Source organism: Oncorhynchus kisutch, linkage group LG18 (assembly GCF_002021735.2).
Source record: "Oncorhynchus kisutch isolate 150728-3 linkage group LG18, Okis_V2, whole genome shotgun sequence".
Taxonomy (NCBI): Eukaryota; Metazoa; Chordata; class Actinopteri; order Salmoniformes; family Salmonidae; genus Oncorhynchus; species Oncorhynchus kisutch.
Window position 1 is genome coordinate 44330929 of NC_034191.2, and position 23060 is coordinate 44353988.

Below are 23060 nucleotides of genomic sequence, written 5' to 3' on the forward strand. Positions count from 1 at the left end.
TTACCTACTCTGCATCTCACAAATACACAGCGAATGGAACCAAAAATAAAAAATTTGGACTCATCAGACCAAAGGACAGATTTCCACAGGCCTATTGTCCATTGCCTGTTTTCATGGCCCAAGTACGTCTCTTCTTCTTATTGGTGTCCTTTAGTAGTGGTTTCTTTGCAGCAATTCGACCATGAAGGCCTAATTCACGCAGTGACCTCTGAACAGTTGTTGTTGAGATGTGTTTGTTACTTGAACTCTGTGAAGCATTTATTTGGGCTGCAATCTGGTAAATCTAATGAACGTATTCTCTGCAGCAGAGGTAACTCTGGGTCTTCCTTTTCTGTGGCGGCCCTAATGAGAGCCAGTTTTATCATAGCACTTGATGGTTTTTGCAACTGCACTTGAAGAAACTTCTAAAGTTCTTGAAATGTTCCGGATTGACTGACCTTCATGCCTCAAAGTAATGATGGACTGTTTGTCTTTCCTTATTTGGGCTGTTTTTGAACTTGGTCTTTTACCAAATAGGGCTATCTTCTGTATACCACCCCTACCTTGTCACAACACAACTGATTGGCTCAACCGCATGAATTTAAATCCATTCCAGGTGACTACCTCATGAAGCTAGTTGAGAGAATAACAAGAGTGTGCAAAGCTGTCATCAAGGTAAAATGTGGCTACTTTGAAGAATCTAAAATCTATTTTGTTTAACACTTTTTTGGTTACTACATGATTCCATATGTGTTATTTCATAGTTTTGATGTCTTCACTATTATTCTACAGTGTAGAGAATAGTAAAAATAATGAAAAACCCTTGAATGAGTAGGTATGTCCAAACTTTTGACTGTTACAATATGTTGTAAACTATCACTCATAGTCTCATTATGGTAGCAACCTCATGATGGGTCAAATAAAAATTTGAGTATCATGTAGTAGCCCGATGCTACATTGAGCTGGGTGAATAGAATATGATATGAATGGAAGTCATCCAGTATGCTGTAATAGAAATAAGGCCATGCTCATGCAAAAACATAATGTCCTCCCTCATCTTAAACGGCTATGACCGCCACTGTATCCACCATTCGTGTTAAAATGTTGCATGGCCTTACAATGTTCAATAAAGACAACATAACAACCAGGAAACCCTCAGAATGGCGGTTTATGTTTTAAGAAATGTATTTATAGTGGAATAAAAATGACAACATAAGAAAATAAAGCATATAAAATAGCAGCCAAATCCTGCCATCCTACCCAAGGTCTCCCAGTGAAAGTCTGAGTGCTACTTCTTCTACATGACGATTCCTCTTCATTCCAATTCAACTCCCTTTAGCCTTTAAGGTAATTGGCAATCTCATTTCAACTAGCCTTGATTTAATGTCTATGAATGTTTTCGTGCATAAAAGTTAGGTGCACAGAATCCCACTAAACCCGGGAGTTCATCCAGCTGACCCCACATTGTCTCAGTTTGCGTCCCAAATGGCACCCCATTCCCTATATAGCGCACACTACTTTTGACCAGAGCAGGTAATAGCAAAAAGGGCACCATTTAGGACGCAATCTCTGTGACCTAGCAACTAGATATTATAGAAAAACTGCTAATTAGGGTGTGAATGTATCATTACTCATCATGCCTGTAGTTGTATGTGCTTGTATGTGGATGTGTGGATGTGTTCCCACAAGTTCAATTTGATGGTTAGGCTGAGGGCTTGTAGAAATAGAGAGCCCCTGGAACCTCCACAGGGAAACCCTGGTTGAGCATTCTGTATTTACACACTTATGACAACAATGTTCCATAAGAGGATTATGTGCATTGACACTATAGCCTCTGTATGATATAACAATGAGCTCTGTACAGCCTATTCTTTACCCCCTCTCTTTGTATCCATAGAAGCTCGAAAACAAACACACTGTACAGAAAACATTTCTCAGAGAATAGTTACACATCAAAAACCAGGACAACGTCACTCACAGGGTAAAACCTCTTGTAAAGCAAAAACATTATTTATTTTACGGGTATTCACATTGTATGGAAACATGTCGGACTGGTCTCAAGTGGTAAAATGAACAGACATTTGAGAAGAAATCGAATCCTTTGAAAACAGATGATGATCCCAGATGATGATTTCATTTGTAAAATGAAACTAAGGAATAGAATGGCCCCGCATACCACAAGTAAAGGAATTGTTAAATTACAACACCACATTTGGTATTATTGAGGGACTTTTAATGGGGCATACTTCATATTTGTTGAATGTGGTGACATTGGCTAATAAATTAATTCACTAGTGATTTTCTAGCATTGAAGTGAGAGAACCTTTAAAAAAAGTGGTATTCAAAGTTGGGGTCACTGCAGTAAAAAAATGTTTTTTTTTACAAAACATTAGCAACACCTTCCTAATATTGAGTTGCACTCCCTTTTGCCCTCAATTTGTTGGGGCATGGACTCTACAATGTGTCGAAAGCGTTCCACAGGGATGCTGGCCTATGTTAACTCCAATGCTTCCCACAGTTGTGTCAAGTTGGCTGGATGTCCTTTTAATGGTGGACCATTCTAGCTACACACGGAAAACTGTTGAGTATGAAAAACACAGCAGCGTTGCAGTTCTTAAAACACTAAACAGTGCGCCTGGCACCTACTACCATACCCCATTCAAAGGCACTTAAATATTTTGTCTTGCCCATTCACCCTCTGAAGGTCACACATACATAATCCATGTCTCAATTGTCTCAAGGCTTAAAAAACCTTCTTTAACCTGTCTCCTCCCCTTCATCCATACTGATTGAAGTGGATTTAACAAGTGACATCAATAAGGGATCATAGATTTCACCTGGATTCACCTGGACAGTCTGTCATGGAAAGAGCAGGTGTTCCTAATGTTTTGTACACTCAATCAGCATGTAGATTTTTTTTTAGGAACAAACAATTTAGTGTACAGATTATTGTATGGAACAATATAGAAATGTTTTTGAGAAAGATAATTTGAAAATATAATTTTATTCAGTAAATGTGTTTATTGGTTTCTTTTATTTTTTTAATAAGAGATGAAAGTGTAATGAATTGAAGGTTATTTATTGATGTAAAAATGTAAATGTACAGATTTTAAGGTTGTGTCATTAGATTTGAGGTTGGGTCGCGAGAAATTCTCTGGGAAAAAAACAAGGTCCCCAGACATTCTGGCGGAAAAAATGGATTCCCCGCTGAAAAAGTTTGAATACCACTGTTCTAAAGAGATCTTTTGCATTTGTGGCCTGCTGGCTCAAGAGATATAGATGAAGGCATTATGAAAATAGACAACAGTTCTTTCTCCAGTCTCAGATCCTCATTGACCCAACCTAAGCGATCTGCTTATCCGTTTCATTATCATAATTGTAAAAATGTACGGCCTAGGTTTTTCAGCCGCGTACACTAAGGCAGGAGAACGCATATACCATGGGGAATGTTTGACTGACGCTGCCTTGAAAAGCAATTTTAGAGATGAATGATATCAACTAAATAGTGGATTCAATTCAAATGCTGAGAGAGTCCATTCAGATTTTAGATTGGATGTGACAAATACAGATGAACCTAACATACCTGGATGCCTCCAATCAAATACTTTGTCAAGATGGCCTGGTTTCAGGCACTCTTGACATATGAGTGGCACACCCCTTGGGCATTGTCAAGGAGACGGATCCATCAAAGCCTAATGTTGACAGACAGGCCACAGTTGTTCACTGTCGCCCACTCATTTTAGTCCATTTAGTAGAAAAGCACAGCCAAAACAGCAAATCTCAAGGACACCACCAGCAACTTATAAAACATCCAGGAAATTAGTAACATTATATGCTACATCGATGAATTTGCGATATGGTACACTGAATAAATCAACTTGAATGAACACACGGAGAAAGAACAGCTTTGCTCCACAAATCAAATCTGGCCTTGATTTCATTTACTAGGGTCGTATTCATTAGGGCATGTGATGGAAAACACTTCCATTTTATTTTTGCAAAGTTTCTGATTGGACAAGTTCAAGTAGGCCCTCCCCGTTTCACCCCTTTTTGTTCAGTTTGGTGCCTAATTAATACGACCCAGATCTTGCAATGAGGGTCTCTGTTGATGGTTAGAGGGACAGCTTACCCCAAAATTGAAGTTTGTAAGCATTGGGAAATCAGTAGGCCTATAACCAAATTATTCCCATTAATTTAGGCTCCATATAATTTTTTGCAATGCATATTGCAGAATTGACAAAACATGTAAAAACAAAAATGTCACATAAAAGTCTTCAAACCCCTCATACATATGAAAGCGTAAAAGACAATGTTTAATTTTGGGTGGAGTCTTTAAAAATCAAAGTAAAATTCCTGTAAAAACATTTACGGGAGCATTCAGTTTTAATTGGTTCTGGAATGTGTTGAATTCTTCCCCAATGCCACCATCTCAGTATGACTACCTCTGCAGTGTGACTATCTGCATTGCCTGTGTGTACTGTGTATGTAGTGTCTGTGTGTGTGTGCGCACGCATGCCTTTGTGCCTGCATGTGTGAGTGTGTGCATTCCTGTGCGCGTGCATGAGTGTATGGTGCACGCCGCAGAGAGTGGGTCTGGGTCATGTCAAGGCAATAGTGCAGCACGAAGACGAGAGAGTGTTGAACAGATGGAATAGAGAGCACAAATTGGGAATAGTGAACCCATATCAATCACTTACAGTATATGGGATTCATATGAGACTGTATACCACAGTGGGCAATGGGAAGAAACTCAAGATGGTGGTATGTTGTGGTATCTAGTGTTAATGACCCGTGATCTGGGGGCAATATCAAGAGACAGGTCCCACACATGAGCAAAGGCTATGACTATTTCTGATTACATTGGGGTTCTATGTGTCTCTGGGCAAATTGTTTGAACGGGAAACTCATTCTCCCCTCCAATCATCAGCATCACACTTGCTGACATGCATTGCTGTATTTCAGAAATACATCTAAAACATATTTTTGTATAGAATATAATCACTATTATAAAACAAGTCATTGTGTTTGTTTTTATCTTCGGTTCTCTTTGTCGTCGTTGTCTCAAGGCCGTGATGCCCATCGTTCAAGATCAGCTTCTTTTTTTGGCACTTTCACACACAAAAATAAGTATTCAAAGAATGATGCTGCATTGGAAGTCTTTTTCTATGTGTTCTCTGTTTGTAGCTCTGAAAAGGCAATAATGTACACACTCGGTAAAAAGAAAACATCGTATCGTCTCAGAGAACAATAGAATGGTAACAATATGATCAATGTCAAGAACACAACAAAAGGAGAAATAATTTAAAAACAGATCAACAATTAGCACAATGAGTGACAGAAAATACTGCATAGTACAAATGCCCCATAACCTGTGTCCTTCACATCCTAGACAGGGCATGGGGCCTTCGAGACAGACAGCCCATACAGAGAGGTTGTGTCCCCTCTCACGGACTTCCTCTGGTAGTCTCTATGGATATGTCCAATGGCAGTTCCATCTCTAAGCCCAGGGCATCATTCCAGAGCTCAAAGATCCCTTCCACGGGGGACGTGCTCAAAATATCCACAGCCAAAGCCATCGCCACAGCCGCTGTCCTCCAACATCAAACGCACCAGGACCAAAGCAGCTCCTGTCACAGTACCACATGACCTTCCCATGATGCTCCCTGTTGCCCCTGTGGAGGGGTGCCTACTGGGTACAGTAGTACAGTGGGTGTGTGGTGGTCTAGGTAGGTAAAGGGGTTGTCTAGGTCAAGGGGGTGCTTCCTTGTTATTCGGGTTCGCTACTGTTGGTTGTCTTCTCCCACTCTATGCTCTCCTCGCTGTGAGTCGGCGAGGCCCCGTGGCTGGGGCCGCCCCCGGGACGCACGCCGCGCAGCCCCTGGAAGCGCCGGCACTCAGGGCAGATGCGGATGTGGCTGCAGCCCCGCGCCACCAGAGCTGCCTCCTGCGCCAGTCTGTGGGAGAAGGGCTCGGAGAGGGGCAGGCCGGCGGCAGCGCCACACAGCTTGCCATTGCTCAAGCTGACAGCAGCAGCCCGCGCCCGGCGCTCCTCCAGGGGTAGGGGGCGAGGACGGAGCATGGTCGTCCCCCGCCGACGCCTCAGCTGTAGGCTGTCCCGGCACAGGACGATCCCCTGGAGCTCCCGTAGCATCTCCTCACACACCGACAGCTGCAACACACACAGGGAGAGAGAGGCCGGGAGATCTCACTGACACACTGCAAGATCAGAGACTGACGGGCAGGCTGAATTTAAAAAAAAAAGTAATTTGGGTAAAAGACATAATACAACAAAATGTACAATGTGGACCCAGACGATATCACTTGAAAGCATGAATTAAAACGCTTGTTTCCAAAGTGGTCCTCCGACTGACAGACACCATGCAGGACAGACAACAGCTACACAAATAGGATAGAGTGGGATGTACTGGGCATTTTAGTCTGACAATATCTAACAAAAAGAGCTTAAGATTAAGTTTGTTGGGAAAATATCACAACAACCTAGGGGTTTCAAGGAAAAATAGACAACTGTACAACATTCTATATGGTACTTGATGGTTAAATACTGACATTGCAAAATTATTCATCCCCCTTAGCGTTTTTACTATTTTGATGCATTACAACCTGTAATTTAAATGGATTTTTATTTGGATTACACAAAATAGTCCAAATTGGTGAAGTGAAATAAAAAAAAATTAAAAACGGAGAAGTGGTGGGTGCATATGTATTCAGCCCCTTTTGCTATGAAGCCCCTAAATAAGATCTGGTGCAACCAATTACCTTCGGAAGTCACACAATTAGCTAAATTAAGTCCACCTGTGTGCAATCTGTCACATGATCTGTCACATGATCTCTGAAAATATACACCTGTTCTGAAAGGCCCCAGAGTCTGCAACACCACTAAGCAAGGGGCACCACCAAGCAAGCGGCACCATCAAAAACTTTGAACATCCCACGGAGCACCATTAAATCCATTATTAAAAAATTAAAAGAATATGGCACCACAACAAACCTGCCAAGAGGGCCGCCGGGGAGATTGGAGTATCTTGGAGTATCCACAGGGGAGATTGGAGTATCTGTCCATAGGACCACTTTAAGCCATACACTACACAGAGCTGGGTTTTACGGAGTGGCCAGAGAAAAGCCATTGCTTAGTTAAAGAAAAAAATAAGCAAACATGTTTGGTGTTCGCCAAAAGGCATATGGGAGACTCCCCAAACATATGGAAGAAGGTACTCTGGTCAGATGAGACAAAAATGTAGCTTTTTGGCCATCAAGGAAATAGCTATTTCTGACACAAACCCAACACCTCTCATCGCCCCAAGAATACCATCCCCACAGTTAAGCATGGTGGTGGCAGCATCATGCTGTGGGGATGTTTTTTCATTGGCAGCGACTTAGACACCGGTCAGAATTGAAGGAATGATGGATGGCATTAAATACAGGGAAATCCTTGAGGGAAACCTGTTTCAGTCTTCCAGAGATTTGAGACTGGGATGGAGGTTCACCTTCTAGCAGGACAATGACCCTAAGCATACTGCTAAAGCAACACTTGAGTGGTTTAAGGGGAAACATTTAAATGTCTTGGAATGGCCTAGTCAAAGCCCAGACCTCAATCCAATTGAGTATCTGTGGTATGACTGAAATATTGCTGTACACCAGTGGAACCCATCCAACTTGAAGGAGCTGGAGCAGATTTGCCTTGAAGAATCGGCAAAAATCCCAATGGCTAGATGTTCCAAGCTTATAGAGACATACCCCAAGAAACTTGCAGATGTAATTGCTGCAAAATGTGGCTCTACAAAGTATTGACTTTTGGGGGGTGAATAGTTATGCTATTCACCCCCCAAAAGAATAGTCAAGTTCAGTTTTTTTGTCTTATTTGTTGTTTGTTTCACAAAAAAAAATATTTTGCATCTTCAAAGTGGTAGGCATGTTGTGTAAATCAAATGATACAACCCCCCCAAAAATCAAATTTAATTCCAGGTTGTAAGGCAACAAAATAAGAAAAATGCCAAGGGGGTGAATACTTTCGCAAGCCACTGTAAATTCAAAAGTATGTGGACACACATTCAAATGAGTGGATTTAGCAATTTCAGCCACAGACATGCAATCTCCATAGACAAACATTGGCAGTAGAATGGCCTTACTGAAGCGCTCAGTGACTTTTAACGTGGCACTGTCATAGGATGCCACCTTTCCAAGTCAGTTCGTCAAATGTATGCCCTGCTAGAGCTACCCCTGTCAACTGTAAGTGCTGTTATTGTTAAGTGGAAACATCTAGGAGCAACAACGGCCCAGCCGCGAAGTGGTAGGCCACACAAGCTCACAGAACGGGACCGCCGAGTAAAAGTAGTGTGTAAGAATCGTCTGTCCTTGGTTGCAACACTCACTACCGAGTTCCAAATTGCCTCTGGAAGCACAGTCAGCACAATAACAGTTCGTCAGGAGCTTCATGAAATAGGCTTCCATGGCTGAGCAGCCGCACGCAAGACTAAGATCACCATGTGCAATGCCAAGTGTCGGCTGGAGTAGTGTAAAGCTCACCACCATTGGATTCTGAAGCAGTGGAAATGCGTTCTACGAAGTCATGAATCACTCTTCACCATCTGGCAGTCTGACGGACAACTCTTAGTTTGGCGGATGCCAGGAGATGGCTACCTGACCCAATGCATAATGCCGACTGTAAAGTTTGGTGGATGAGGAATAATGGTCTGGGCCTGCTTTTCATACGTTGCGCTATGCCCCTTAGTTCCATGAAGGGAAATCTTAACACTACAGCATACAATGAAATTCTAGACAATTCTGTGCTGCCAACTTTTTGGGAACAGTTTGGGGAAGGCCCTTTCCTGTTGCAGCACAATGCCCCCGTGCACAAAGCGAGGTCCGTAAAGAAATTATTTGTCGAGATCGGTGTGGAAGAACTTGACTGGCCTCCCATCGAACACCTTTGGGATGAATTGGAATGCCGATTGCGGGCCTAATCACCCAACATCAGTGCCCAACCTCACTAATGCTCGTGGCTGAATGAAAGAAAGTCCCTGCAGCAATGTTCCAACATCTAGTGGAAGGCCTTCCCAGAAGAGTGGTGGCTGTTATAGCAGCAGAGTGGGGACCAACTCCATATTAATGCCCACGATTTTGGAAAGAGATGTTCGAGATGTTCGAGATGTCCACATACTTTTGGTAATGTAGTGTTTTCCTTTCGCATTCTTATATATTATATGAAATTATTGTGAAATACTGGTTACATTATACATTTTGCCATTCTCATCCTCGTAACATAAGACAAATCCCTGCCCTGCATTTCCCTTATTGCGTTAAATGTGTGTGCTGGTTTGCCCGTCTCTTCTCTCTCTCCCAATGATATCACAGTGTCAGTGTGGAATAGATGAAGACAGGGCAAGGAGAACAGGCATGATAATCCACACAGTACATCTTTCTAACTGTGTTGGCCATGGCATCTCCCTTTGTGCAATGTAATAGAAGGGAACAAGCTTACAGAGGCATTGCGTGGGCTATGAGCCATGCCATTATAACTGACAAAAATCAAACAAGCCATTCAAGATACGCACTTAGATAGATAGATAGCTTGTGCGCACACACACTAATTTGATTGTTTCCTAGTCCCCCCAAAAAATAAGTCAGGTGGCATGGGCTTTTCTGTACACAGGCTGATTTATTTAGATATATCTTTTTTATATCACAGTGTTGTATCGGGAACAATTGAAAACAGTCATATTTCGTAAAGAAATACATCACAGAAAAATACAGCAGAAACTGAAATTAAATCATTTCCAAACCATGAAACTACGTCTCGTTCAAAAATGAATTCAAAGCGGGCTGATTTGAGGTTGTTCAAGAATAAAAGCACAGCATTTACAGTCACATTCACTACCAGTGGAGACAGCTGAGGTCTACTACATAAAGGCATGCAGATAGATAGTGTATGTGAGGTATTATCTTTGGCAGAGGTCTCAGAGGCAAATAAAAGGAATGGCGCACACTTGGCAAGGGGCTGGTAGGGATAGGAAGCTATGTGCTTCACCCTGTGGGAGGCAGCATAGTGGGGCTCGTGGGGCTTGCTGCTTCTGGAGTTGTGCTGGGTCTGGGAGAAGAGCGCATCAGGGCGGGGAGAGGGAGACAAAGCAGATGCAGGTAAAATAGCCCTCTCTCACCTCTGTTCCGGGCGTCTGCCGCAGAAACCACATAAACTCCAGCACCGCCATGAAGATGGCCACCAGGAGACCGCACACCAGCACCACGAAGATACCGCCTATGTTTTCCATGCCTAGTCCTGGGAGGGAGGGAGAGAGGGAGGGCGAGAGACAGAGAGAAAGAAAGAAAGAGAGAGAGGGAAAGAGATTCAAAAAAATAAAAACCCAGAAATACCTTATTTAGATAAGTATTCAGTCCCTTTGCTATGAGACCCGAAACTGAGCTCTGGTGCATTCTGTTTCCATTGATCATCCTTGAGATTTTTCTACAACTTGGAGTCCACCTGTGGTAAATTCAATTGATTGACATTATTTGGAAAGGCATCACACCTGTCTATATAAGTTCCCACAATTGACAGTGCATGTCAGAGCAAAAACCAAGTCATGACGTCAAAGGAATTGAGCTCCGAGACAGGATTGTGTCGAGGCACAGATCTGGGAAGGGGTACCAAAACATGTCTGCAGCATTGTAGGTCCCTAACAACACAGTGGCCTTAACCATTCTTAAAAGGAAGAAGTTTGGAACCACCAAGACTCTTCCTAGAGCTGGCTGCCAGGACAAACTGAGCAATCGGGGGAGAATGGGCTTGGTCAGGGAGGTAACCAAGAACCCAATGGTCACTCTGACAGAGTATCACAGTTCCTCTGTGGAGATGGGAGAACCTTCCAGAAGGACAGCCATCTCTGCAGCACTCCACCAATCAGGCCCAGATGTGCAGCAACGCTCCCCATCAAACCTGACAGAGCATGAGAGAATCTGCAGAGATTGGGAGAAACTCCCCAAATACAGGTTTGCCAAGCTTGGACCGTCATACCTAAGAAGACTCGAGGCTGTAATCGCTGCCAAAGGTGCTTCAACAAAGTACTGAGTAAAGGGCCTGCATACTTACAGTATCAGACAAAAGTTTGGACACACCTACTCATTCAAGGGTTTTTCTTTATTTTACTATTTTCTACATTGTTAAATAATTAGTGAAGACATCAAAACTATGAAACAACACATATGGAATCATGTAGAAATGCAAAAGTGTTAAACAAATCAAATTATTCAAAGTAGCCACCCTTTGCCTTGATGACAGCTTTGCACACTCTTGGCATTCTCTCAAACAGCTTCATGAGGTAGACATCTGGAACGTATTTCAATTAACAGCTGTGCCTTGTTAAAAGTTAATTTGTGGTATTTCTTTCTTCTTAATGTGTTTGAGCCAATCGGTTGTGTTGTTACAAGTTAGGGGTGGTATGCAAAAGATGGTAAATCTATTTGGTAAAATACCAAGTCCATATTATGGCAAGAACAGCTCAAATAAACAAAGAGAAATGACAGTCCATCATTACTTTAAGACTTGAAGGTCAGTCATTTCAAGAACTTTGAAAGTTTCTTCAAGTGTAGTCGCAAAAACCATCAAGCACTATATTGAAACTGGCTCTCATGAGGACCGCCAAAGGACCCAGAGTTAAGAGACCCAGAGTTACCTCTGCTGCAGAGGGTACGTTCATTAGAGTTACCAGCCTCAGAAATGGCAGCCTAAATGAATGCTTCAGAGTTCAAGCAACAGAAACATCTCAACATCAACTGTTCAGAGGAGACTGCGTGAATCAGGCCTTCATGGTTGAATTGCTGCAAAGAAACCACTACTGAAGGACACCAATAATAAGAAGAGACTTGCTTATGCCAATAAACATGTGCAATGGACATTAGACCGGTGGAAATCAGATGAGTCCAATTTTAAGATTTTTGGTTCCAACCTCCATGTCTTTGTGAGACGCAGAGTAGGTGAACGAATGATCTCCACATGAGTGGTTCCCACCATGAAGCATGGAGGAGGAGTGATGGTGTGGGGGTGATTTATTTGAATTCACTTAACCAGCATGGCTACCACAGCATTCTGCAGTGATACGCCATCCAATCTGGTTTGCGCTTTGAAAGGCTATCATTTGTTTTTCAACAGAACAATAACCCAACACACCTCCAGGCTGTGTATGGCCTATTTGACCAAGAAGAAGAGTGATGGAGTGCTGCAGCAGATGACCTGGCCTCTACAATCACCTAACCTCGACCCAATTGAGATGGTTTGGGATGAGTTGGACAGCAGAGTGAAGGAAAAGCAGCCAACAAGTGCTCAGCATATGTGGGAACTCCTTCGAGACTGTTGGAAAAGCACTCCAGGTGAAGCTGGTTGAGAGAATGCCAAGAGTGTACAAAGCTGTCATCAAGGCAAAGGGTGGCTACTTTGAGGAATCTAAAATCTAAAATGTATTTGGATTTTTTTTTTTTTTTTTACTACATGATTACTACATGACTACATGATATTTGTTATTTCATAGTTTTGATGTCTTCACTATTATTCTGAAATTTAGAAAAAAGTTAAAATAACGAAAAATCCTTAAATGGGTAGGTGTGTCCAAAATTTTGACTGATATTGTATGTAAATGTGATATTTCATTTTTTTTGTTTTGCTTTGTCATTATGGGCTATTGTGTGTAGATTGAGCGGGGAAAAAAACTATTTAATCTATTTAAGAATAAGGCTGTAACGTAACAACATGTGGAAAAAGTCAAGGGCTCTTGAATACTTTCCCAAATGCACTGTATATACACACACATGCCCCCACACACACACATACACACTTTATTTGAATCCAATCAAATTGACAAAAAATGGATCCAAACATTTCAAAGGTCCCTGTATGTATGGCACTCAAGGGTACAGAAAGCACCTGATCCAGACAGTGAGGCTGCCCACGACAGCTGAAACAAAGCAGTACCTAGCCAATTTCTGTGCCCTAGTTTTTGTCAGGCCCACAATCTGGAGGCCACGCACTGCAATCCTGTGTACGTGACTGCCAAATATCAGCGCCACCACCTTGCACCTACACCCGAGTCTGTCCAAGCGTGCCACGAGGGGCTGGGATTTAAGCACGCACGCACGCCCACACACCACAGTCAGCATCACAGTGACCCTGACACTTAACCAGTCTAAATAGGGTGAGTAAGATGAAAGGGGGAGGACAAGGGGGAAGGATGGATGGCTAGAGAGAGAATGAAAGATGGAGGGGTAAAGGCACCTTTGGCACGGTGATCCTCCTCCTTTGGACACTTGCCACCATCCCACCATTTCCTCTTCAAGATCTCTAGACGGTTGTCTTCTTGCAGCTTGAGGATGGCAAGGTCAAACTCATCCCGGTACACTGACCCTGAGGAGGAACAGCCGAATGCACAGAGGGTCACAGCCCTGCAAAGACCATCTCGTCAATGAGTGAACATATATTTCAATTCCTGGAAAGTTTCCTGTAGCATGTGTTTTTATGCATTATGATGAGTGCAGTTTACAAGAAGTGCTAGTCTATATATGTGAGTGCGTAAACGTAACCTTCCTATGACCTATGATTTGCATATCCCACACTGTATTCTGAGGCAGTGTTTCTCAAATTGAATAAATACTGGTAAGTGGTAAGGCTAGGGGTTTCCGAGGACCGGTTTGGGTAACACTTTTCAAGGACAAAGACCAACGCATTTGTTGGTTTGACTTTGAACAATGGAATATAGATTATTCAAGCAAACTCCAGTCCATACCAAGAGTGGCTTTAAATAATTTCACTCATTCCAGTTTGCTCCACTTTTCATGGACTTTGAAACCGAGGTAGTGACAGCATTTCCTTTTCATAAACACTGCACTAAGGACAGCGAACAGAGAAAACCCATACAGATGCCCGCTACAGTTAGCGTCGTGTAAATTATGTCTCTTCTCTTACCCACTGCAATGCCGATGTATCCAACAGGCCTATCCAGGTGAGGTTACAATTGATACTCTCTCCTCCTGCCCACCCACCCCTCCATCCCCTTCCCACCACTTACCCACTGGCATGCCGATGCCATAGCCCTTGGTGTCCAGCAAACCTCCTATCTGGGTGAGGTTACAGTTGCGCTGCCGGTAGTACTCGTTCATGGTGCTCTCTAGCAGGTAGGCATAGTTGGAGTTGACCACGCGGGCAATGCCCTCCTCCGTGCTCTTCACAAACACACTGGGCTGCTTGGAGTGCATGAAGTTCCACATGCGCTGGTACGTCTGGTAGCGCGAGTTCTATGATATAGGGGGACATGTCATAGAAGCACGGTCAGATTTCAATTGTTCAATTCTTTATTGAACCTTTATTTAACTAGGCAAGTCGGCTAAATAGTCACTTATTTACAATGATGGCCTACTCCAGCCAAATCGCTGGGCCAATTGTGCTCCGCCGTTATGGGACTCCCAATCACAGCCGGATGTGATACAGCCTGGATTCAAACCAGGTACTATAGTGACACCTCTTGCACTGAGATGCAGTACCTTAGACTGCTGTGCCACTCGGGAGCCCAATATGGTCTGATCTGAGGGCTGAGGGCATGCTTTGAGCTCTGGAGCACAGAAGAGGCCTCATAGGAATCTAAAGGAGGGAGAGGAGCTCCCTCTCTCTCTGATTCTCCCTCTCTCTTTCTGTCTTTGTCTCTGTCTTTCTCTCTTGGTCCCTCTCTCTGTCTTTCTCCGTCTCTCTCTGTCTTTCTCTCCCCCTCTCTCTTTCTCTTTCACAGGTGAAACCCTGCTTTGTGGCCAACTACATAGACAGACAGGGAAAGTCAGTGGCTGACCCACACTGCCTATCTCTCCAGGTGCAGCACTGAGCTTTCCTTCAGGGGGAAGAGGATATTGACAATCAGACAGGAAACAGATAAGTCATGGTCAGTGGAGATGGAGAGGGGGACAGACAGTGAGGTGACAGGGTCTAAGATTAGATCAGTGACAGGTCATCTATTATGGTGGAGGGGGCTGTGTGTGTGGTATGTGTGTGCGTGTCCATGTGTGTGTGCCCTTCACCTGGAAGAAGGTCATGGTGGAGCCCCCGTGCATGGTGCCGTACTCGATGGCCGTCTGGTCAGCCAGGTCGTCCACTGACTCAATGGGCACCTCCATCCTCTGGACAGTGAGGAAGGCAGCCAGGTTGGCCGTGTAGGACGAGATGATGATCAGGGTGAACGCCCACCTGGAGGGACAGCAGGAGCAGCAGTCAGACGTACCGACTGGGACCACCTCAGAGGTACAGTATCAGCTATAGACTCACACAGACTACCTCAGAGGTACAGTATCAGCTATAGACTCACACAGACTACCTCAGTGTCTACCAGGTATAATGTGCCTTCTGTCACCCTGAAGATGGCACAGTGACGCTGAAACGTTGGTGTTTTCTTACCCAATAAATGAATGTTAAGGTTATACATATACAGTGTGCTACTCTTTGTTTTTATAGCTTACCAGGTATAGACTCACACACAGACTACCTCGGCGGCACAGTATCAGGTATAGTATCAGACGCTGCGTTTTCCATGACCACGTGATCTGAATAGGAAATACCCAGGGCCAAGATGGCAGGCTAATTGGAGCAGCGGCACACAAATTACATGATCAAAATGTTACTTTGATATCCCTGAAACAGCAGTAGAGAGGTCAAGGCCACGGGCTACAAGTACGGTTCAGGTCTGCAAGATAGTGTGGAAGCTTCGAGACGGATACATATGCAGTATGCATACAAGTGTCTAAGTGTGACTGAGTGAGTACACTACTACCCTTTTCCACACTACTGCGCCAAACCGAGCGGGACCTTGGTTATACATCCACCATAGTTGCTGGAACTGTGCTGGGAAGGACAAAGTGAGAATCATTTTTATTGTACTCACCATACTCCACTGACGCAGCGCGTGGAGAGGGCGCGGGGGGCGATGGTGGACCCCTGCTGCATGAACCCCCCCACGGGGAACCAGAAACTGTTGCCCAGCGAGTATTGGTTGATGAGGAGGTTACAGCGCCCCTTCAAGCAGGGGTGGGGGTTGTACCACTCGTAGGGGGTGAGTCTAAACAGACACGCAGACACACAGACATGAACGCAGGCACACAGTGAGAGAAATTAGAGGGGGGGAAACAACAACTGAAACAGTCAGCGAAGCACAAAGTAATCTTGAATCCCATGAGGGGGTGTAACGTGGTTTTCAGTCCCCCTGGGTCAGCTGGTATACACTCCCATACACCTGCTGCAGTCTGCTGTGAGCAGACCATTGAGCTGCCATGACAGCTTCCGGTATATTACTGTGTTTGTAGGATGTTCCAAGTTCTAAAAACCTGTAATTAATTTAAAGCATGCTTCGACCACAGGCAAATCTTCAAGGGGAAAACATAATGCAGAACGGTACAAGGGTAACACTGTATTTAGCCCCCTTCAACATACAAATGAGTAAAGAATAATTGACCTTTGGCAACCCCTCCTCTCAGAATGTCTCATTACAGCTGTTGTCGCTGTCACTTTTCAGTGGAGGTTGTTTTCTTGTATTGTTGCTTTTTAAATGTACCAAATGTTTCTTTCAGGTACAGTCACATGACATCAACATGTAATCAAGATGGTTCCACTTCCATCAACTTGAGAAAGGTGTCCCCCCCACACTCTTTTTTCACAGAAATGAAATTACTTATTTACACAATAAATACATACCGGTACATACATTATGACATCAAGGGGTTGTTGCCTACTACCAAATAATCTCTCCTTCCTCCTGAAGTGTGCACTTGTTCACTACTCCATGGGCTATAGGAAATTCCCATATACCAGTCATTTTCTTTCAAATCCATGAACAAGTGCACAACTCGGGAGAAAGGAGAGACGATTGGGACGCAACACATAGTGCAGAGTTGTACTGTATACGACACGTCAGTTCCTCCAAAGCACCAGCAGATGTCAATGTGGAGCTGAGATGAGTTGGAGGACACACCTGGCAACCAGAAAGAGCACACAGCTGACTGCCAGGTAGGCTAGCAGCATGAAGAGCCACACCCCAGGGGAGAAAGGGTCTAGGAAGGAGAAGTAGCCAGGTCTGCGCCCCTACAACACGTGCACACACACACGGAGAGAGAGAGAGAGAGAGAGAGAGAGAGAGAGGTGGTTAGCTGCATTACATATACACAGATACGTCCTAAACCAATACATCTGTATGACCAAGGGTTCCTGTGTTTTCTCGGACTGAGACTCCGAGACATGGAGCTATATGCCTCAGGTCTAGATTTACTACTGGGAGATTTATCAGCCTGAGTTTTGTATAGAGCTAATTCATACTGCTTAATTTTCTGGCACCGATGGACATTGTCCACAAAATGAAACCAATTATGTCTGAAATAGAGCTGTGGGAAAATGCATGGTTGAAATTGACCGCAGAAGGCCAGCGCAGTAGCTAGGGGCAATTACATTATCTTCAATGGAGATGGAGAAACTCAAAGCAGTCCAGTCCATCAAAGACAAGAACTGTAAGGAAGGACCTGGTGTTTTTAGGGGCAACAGCACAGCTATGTAGGTTATCGGATTAACTTTCAGTGATCAAACAGCTTATTGTAAGAGTAGGCCTATTCTTATGACATATTCTTAACACAGTGAGGCCACATTTGATATGCAACATGCATCATCAATTCACCAAAACGACAATCCCCTTGATAATAAGCCATACAACATGCATCCAATACAAATGCCCCCCCCCCCCCCCAAAAAAAAATATTTCATGTGTGGCGAGCGGATAGGATTTAAAGGTCATAAACCATTCTAAATGATGAATTAATGCGTAATTAGGCCTGGATGAGGCCGGATATTCATTAATGTGTCTGTAATCACTCCCATATTAGTGTAATTGAGCAACATAGGAGTGGAGCTGGAGATTTCTAATTACAGTAGGGAGAATTAGGACTGTCTGAAGAGCCTAATGCTACCAGCTGATGGTGGCCTGCCTTCTGAAAATGATCCATTTATGGTGCCAGCATCAATGTATTCTCTGATAAGGGACTCTGTAATGGTACTCAAACTGGTCAGAGGCCATTATAGTGTCAGAGAGAGTCTTGAAACGAGAAAGGGTAGTGTGTGTGAATCTTCTTTGAGGATGTGACCGCCAGGTTCAAACCCGGGTCTCCTAAGACAAGACTGTCTTAGCCCACTGAGTTAACGCCGAGGCATTGTAAAACCACCTCCGTTACAAAGGCAGGACGTACAGTAAAACGTCATGCCTATAACAGCGCAATGCAGCGACAACTCCTGCAAAATAAGAAACCACACGGCAAAAAGTAACTAGGTGAGGGTTGTGCTGACACGATCCAATCTGGTGCCAAGTGAAGTGAGCGTTTTGTTTACAGCGCTCCTCCATTTAATTCCCTGTTTAGTTGCCACTAAGAGACCATTAAGAAAGAGCAGAGCTGTTGAGGAAGCAGCACAACACCAGCAGATGGTGTAGTGAAAAGATCAGAGAGAGAGAGAGAGGGAGGGATGAAGAGAGAGAGAGAGAGGGATGAAGAGAGAGAGAGAGAGAGAGAGAGAGAGAGAGAGAGAGAGAGAGAGAGAGAGAGAGAGAGAGAGAGAGAGAGAGAGAGAGGGATGGATGGATGGATGGAGAGAGAGAGAGAGAGAGAGAGAGAGGTAGAGAGAGAGAGAGGACATGCTGTTCACTAATCTCTACTGTGATATGAATGTTTAAGGAGGTAGAGAGGGCATTGGGCTGTGTGATATACAATAACACTATGAAGTGAGCTCAACTTTGAAGAAGTAACGTTGGTACACAAGAACAAAAACATAGCCACACCTGAAGTAATGGAAACAGTTGCCTAGGAGAATCAAAAATGAAAGACCAGAGTCAAAGGGATTGACAAAGCGAAGGTCTGTGTGACCAAAATATAGTTTTATGATGTTACACCTTGAAAGTGATACAGTAGTGTGTTTGTATTCTCTTGGCATTCCTATCAAGTATGGCTCGGCCAATCATTCTATTTACTTGTATAAAGCCACTGAGCATTTTCTCCTCTCATCCTGTATCAACAGTAGCTCATTCTCTGTGGCCCTCCAGACATCTCAGCAAAGCAGTGCTAAAACACTTTCACAAGCAGCTCAACCGGGCAGTTGAGCTAATGTTGACAACCAATTCTACATTCAATTAAACGTATTCATTTTGTTTGGCATATTCTTTTAGTTAAAGGATCTTGCGGTTTTCATTATCGGACTGAAACACCCATTCAAATATGGCTGAAAACCAGGAAGTGAATGCGAGCAAAATCGAACGTCATTTACTACAATTTTCTTTGTGTTAATTATGTGCACAATGGGAAATTACAAGGTTGTAAAATGTTGCTGACCTGTAAAACACCATTTAAGAATGATACTATATTGTTGTTTTCCAATTTTCTGCTCTACCAGGCAGTTGAGTTGCCCATTGCTTTAAGTCAAAGCTAGTGATAATGGACTATAGACAAATATTATGAGACTTCGTCTGTGCAAATACAGAAATCCTTTCATACCTATATCATTATTTACTGTCTGCCTGTTATCTTCAATATGTTTCACAATATCATTCAGTACATGTAATTTTACTGGTATTCTAAACATATAAACTGTAAATGTGTGAATTTACATGAATTTGAATATTCATATTTTGACACCAATATGTATATAAAGTCAATTAATGTATCATCTTTTTATGATGTAAAAAGTCTATGCAAATTCTAAGACAAATTGAATTTACTCTAATGTTTGCTATGCATTATTTATCGAAGTTTATGTCATGCAAACAAAAATTAGCAATTCATGGCCTCCTATTGAGGCTAAATACACATCTTTTGCAGAGCAATACTTTTCCTGATATTTTTTTCTTGGTGTGCCATTGAAAGGGTTAAGTTGTTAACATGTTATTCTGTGTGTGTGTGTGTGTGTGTGTACTGGGTGATGGAGGGAGGGAGGGAGGTAGGTAGGGTTTATTTCTTCTCAAATAGGAGAGAGAGCCCCCTCATGCTGTCAGGAAGCTCTCTGAGGTGCCAGTCATCCGCACTGATCTGTAGTCAAGGTGGGCATCACGACCGGTGAAGGCAGCTACGAGCACAACGGGGATTTTTGGGGTAAAACTTTACTTGAAGCCTGCACGTTTATTACTTGTTATATGCAAGTATGCGCCTATGATTTATTAAGTGGATTATAATATGTAATGGCTCAATTTTCCCCCCAGGACTGTTACCACTTGACTACGGGCTCTGCACTGTACAACAGGTCTCTGACTGTATTCATGGCTGTATCCACGCATGCATGGCACTCTGACTGGATAGGAAGGTCTTTATTGGACATGAGCCTTTATAGAGTGTAATTATCATCATCCCATCAAATGGAGAACCGGGGGAGGCGCCGGTTGTGACAACTGCCTCATTGCCCATGTTGGTTTTACAAGCATATCCAAACAATCAGAAATGAAGCGTTATACAAACCCCTCTCCCCGTGGGCTCCACTTTGTGTTAAGTGGCGGGATATAAGACCTTTAGCACGGAGTTTCTAAACCCAGAGGCGCAACATCGCGAGACTTCCGGGAACACTTAGGAAGCAGACCAGGCTGGGGTTTGAGAAGCCAATGAGAGAAGTGAAAACTTCATCCTTAGTTGTTACATTTCTCAAAATCTAATGGCACAACCTAAGATTCGAGCCAATGTCTTAAGTAGTTGAACTTGTTATTACTCCAACCTCGTGAAAGTGACAAACTGACATGTTTTCATTTTTGTCAAAAACAACTTTATATCAAAGGAATGCCTTTTGATTTGACGGCCAGAACAAGTGCAGTTTGAAACGGGACGACCGTTAGACCCGATGACGTGTTTCTGCGCGTGAGCTTATCTAGCCAATGTCCACATGACAATGTCCACATGACAATGTCCACAAGTGTGATCGGGGATTTCTATTGGAGAAGCAGTTTCTTCCTATCTTCATACTGTACTGTCTTTGCCTTTAGTGAGTGAGGTCACGTTCAAGGATTTCACCAACATATCTTCCTCCCTCCCCTTATTGTCATTCCCCACGCATTCAACCTGGGAGGGAGGTGTGACTGCACTACAGAAACACACGGCGTGAAGGAGAGTAACCCGTTTTTTTTTCAAACACCAGCCCCCTTGAGAGATGCATTCCTATTTGTGGTCCGCCACTCACATCGCTGTTATTACGGTCTCTGTGACTACGGAGGTGGAGGTGTTCTGTTTATGTGGCGAGGGGGGGGCTGCTGATTGGCCTGCCGTCCCAGATTCCCTCAGTGCTCTCTCTCGCAGGATGTCTGGGGCAGCTGAGAGGGAGAGGGCAGGCGGGGAAGATGGAGGTTGGGGCGAGATTGGAGGGGGACAGACACACACAATCAGGATCCCAGTGCCACACTCCCACAGGGCAGCTTGTGACACCACTCCCCTCTATACCAACCCTCTAATTAACTTGTGGGTCTAATTAGGTTTCTAATCTCCATACGCAACCCTCAATACTCTTTCTCTCTCTCTCTCTCTCCATTTCTCTCTTTTGATCTCTCTGTCTGTTTCTGTCTTTACTACTACTACTAGGAAGGAGGGACTGGTGGAAAGATGTGCTCAGAACATAGAAGTAGGGGATTATGAGAAAGGGTGTTTGATGAAACAAGTGTACAGATTGGTGGAGTGGTCCGTCTCGGAGTATACTCCAACATGGAGACATGAAGGACTTGAAGGGTAATGAAAAGAGGACCATCCCAAAACACTTTATAAAACCAGTTCATCAAGATAAGCAAAAAGAGATTAAGAACACACACACACACACACACACACACACACACACACACACACACACACACACACACACACACACACACACACACACACACACACACACACACACACACACACACACACACACAGTTGGGGTGCACTGTGGACAGAAAGAGATTAAACAGTAGTAGGCAGGGCCAAACTAACGCCCCGGGACATCTACCTCCAGGGGCACATGCATGCCCATTCGGTAATCCGGCCCTGGTATTAGGCCAATTCTACAGCCATGCAGCAGGTAATTAAACCTCAACGGGCTTCTCTATTTTTATCCATTTTCCATTGTTATTGACCAGGCAGAGAATTTCAATTAAAGTCTGAAATAAGTAGCGGGGCCCTTGTAGAAATCACAGCATCAGAAATCAATAGCTAGTGGATTAAACCTAAACAAGTGCAGTCACAGAAATTCTAATATTGAATGGTGGCGCTGGATCCTGTGGAGACCTAAGAGATTGCCAAGGGGCGCTGGGAGGGAGTGAGTCCTGGGTAGAGAGATGAAGAGAGAAGGAGACACCAGGGACAGGTACTGTGTAAAGACTCCAGACAGATAGACAGAGAGTCAAGAGTGAAATCAGTGCAGCAGACTCTCACTCTTTGTAGTTAGTTTCTTCCGCCCTTCACTCCTGACCTTAAGCGGTCGAGGCTCCACATCTCTCTCTGCCAGTTACCTTACGCTTGCTCTTCATCCCATCCCTCTACCCCCCCCCCCCCCCCCCCCTGTCCCTCTTGTCTGTGCCCGCCTGGTTAGGACAGTGGGAGTGTGTGTGTCAATATTGAGCTGCAATGTGTGCGGGCTTCTCCTTTCCTCCTCCACGCCGCGTCAGCTCGCAGGAACACACCAATGAGCACGTTCCAACGCGTCAGCAGCAGCCGCCTGCCGCAGAGGTGATATGGCAGCCCACTTAACACTGCACCTGCTGCTATCGATTCATTCAACCAACTGTTGGTCCAATGGAGCCTTTCTCCTGGCAGCTGCACCTATTAGCACCAAGGAAAGGGGAGGGACGCAGACGGGGGGGGGGGCTGTGAGTAAACGCTCTACTGGGATGCCACATTAATGTTTTTACACGCCGCCGCTTGGTCCAAAGCGGCTCCATCCGGCCGGTGGCCAGCGGAGAGACCAGTGTGTCAGCTTAGGTTTGGGGGAAGGCCTTTGATTAATGGTTGGCTGGTGTTAAAACACAGAGACAATCGTATTGAATTTCCACAACTGTTGCCTGGGTCTTGTT

The 23060-nt window shown here is 44.1% G+C and overlaps 1 protein-coding gene across 1 annotated transcript in view; it reads right to left on the minus strand.

Annotated features, from left to right (window-relative positions):
• Positions 1 to 1146: 1146 nt before the first annotated feature.
• The window catches only part of grik4 (glutamate receptor, ionotropic, kainate 4), a 202237-nt gene continuing 180323 nt past the window's right edge, over positions 1147 to 23060 (minus strand). Inside the window, exons 13-19 of the mRNA XM_031796144.1 lie at positions 16986 to 17095; positions 15903 to 16076; positions 15046 to 15211; positions 14049 to 14274; positions 13259 to 13387; positions 10155 to 10273; positions 1147 to 6148 (exon numbers count right to left, since the gene is read on the minus strand). Of these exons, the coding sequence (XP_031652004.1) occupies positions 5747 to 6148; positions 10155 to 10273; positions 13259 to 13387; positions 14049 to 14274; positions 15046 to 15211; positions 15903 to 16076; positions 16986 to 17095 (1326 nt within the window). The 3' untranslated portion in view covers positions 1147 to 5746. The remainder of the gene's footprint in view (positions 6149 to 10154; positions 10274 to 13258; positions 13388 to 14048; positions 14275 to 15045; positions 15212 to 15902; positions 16077 to 16985; positions 17096 to 23060) is intronic.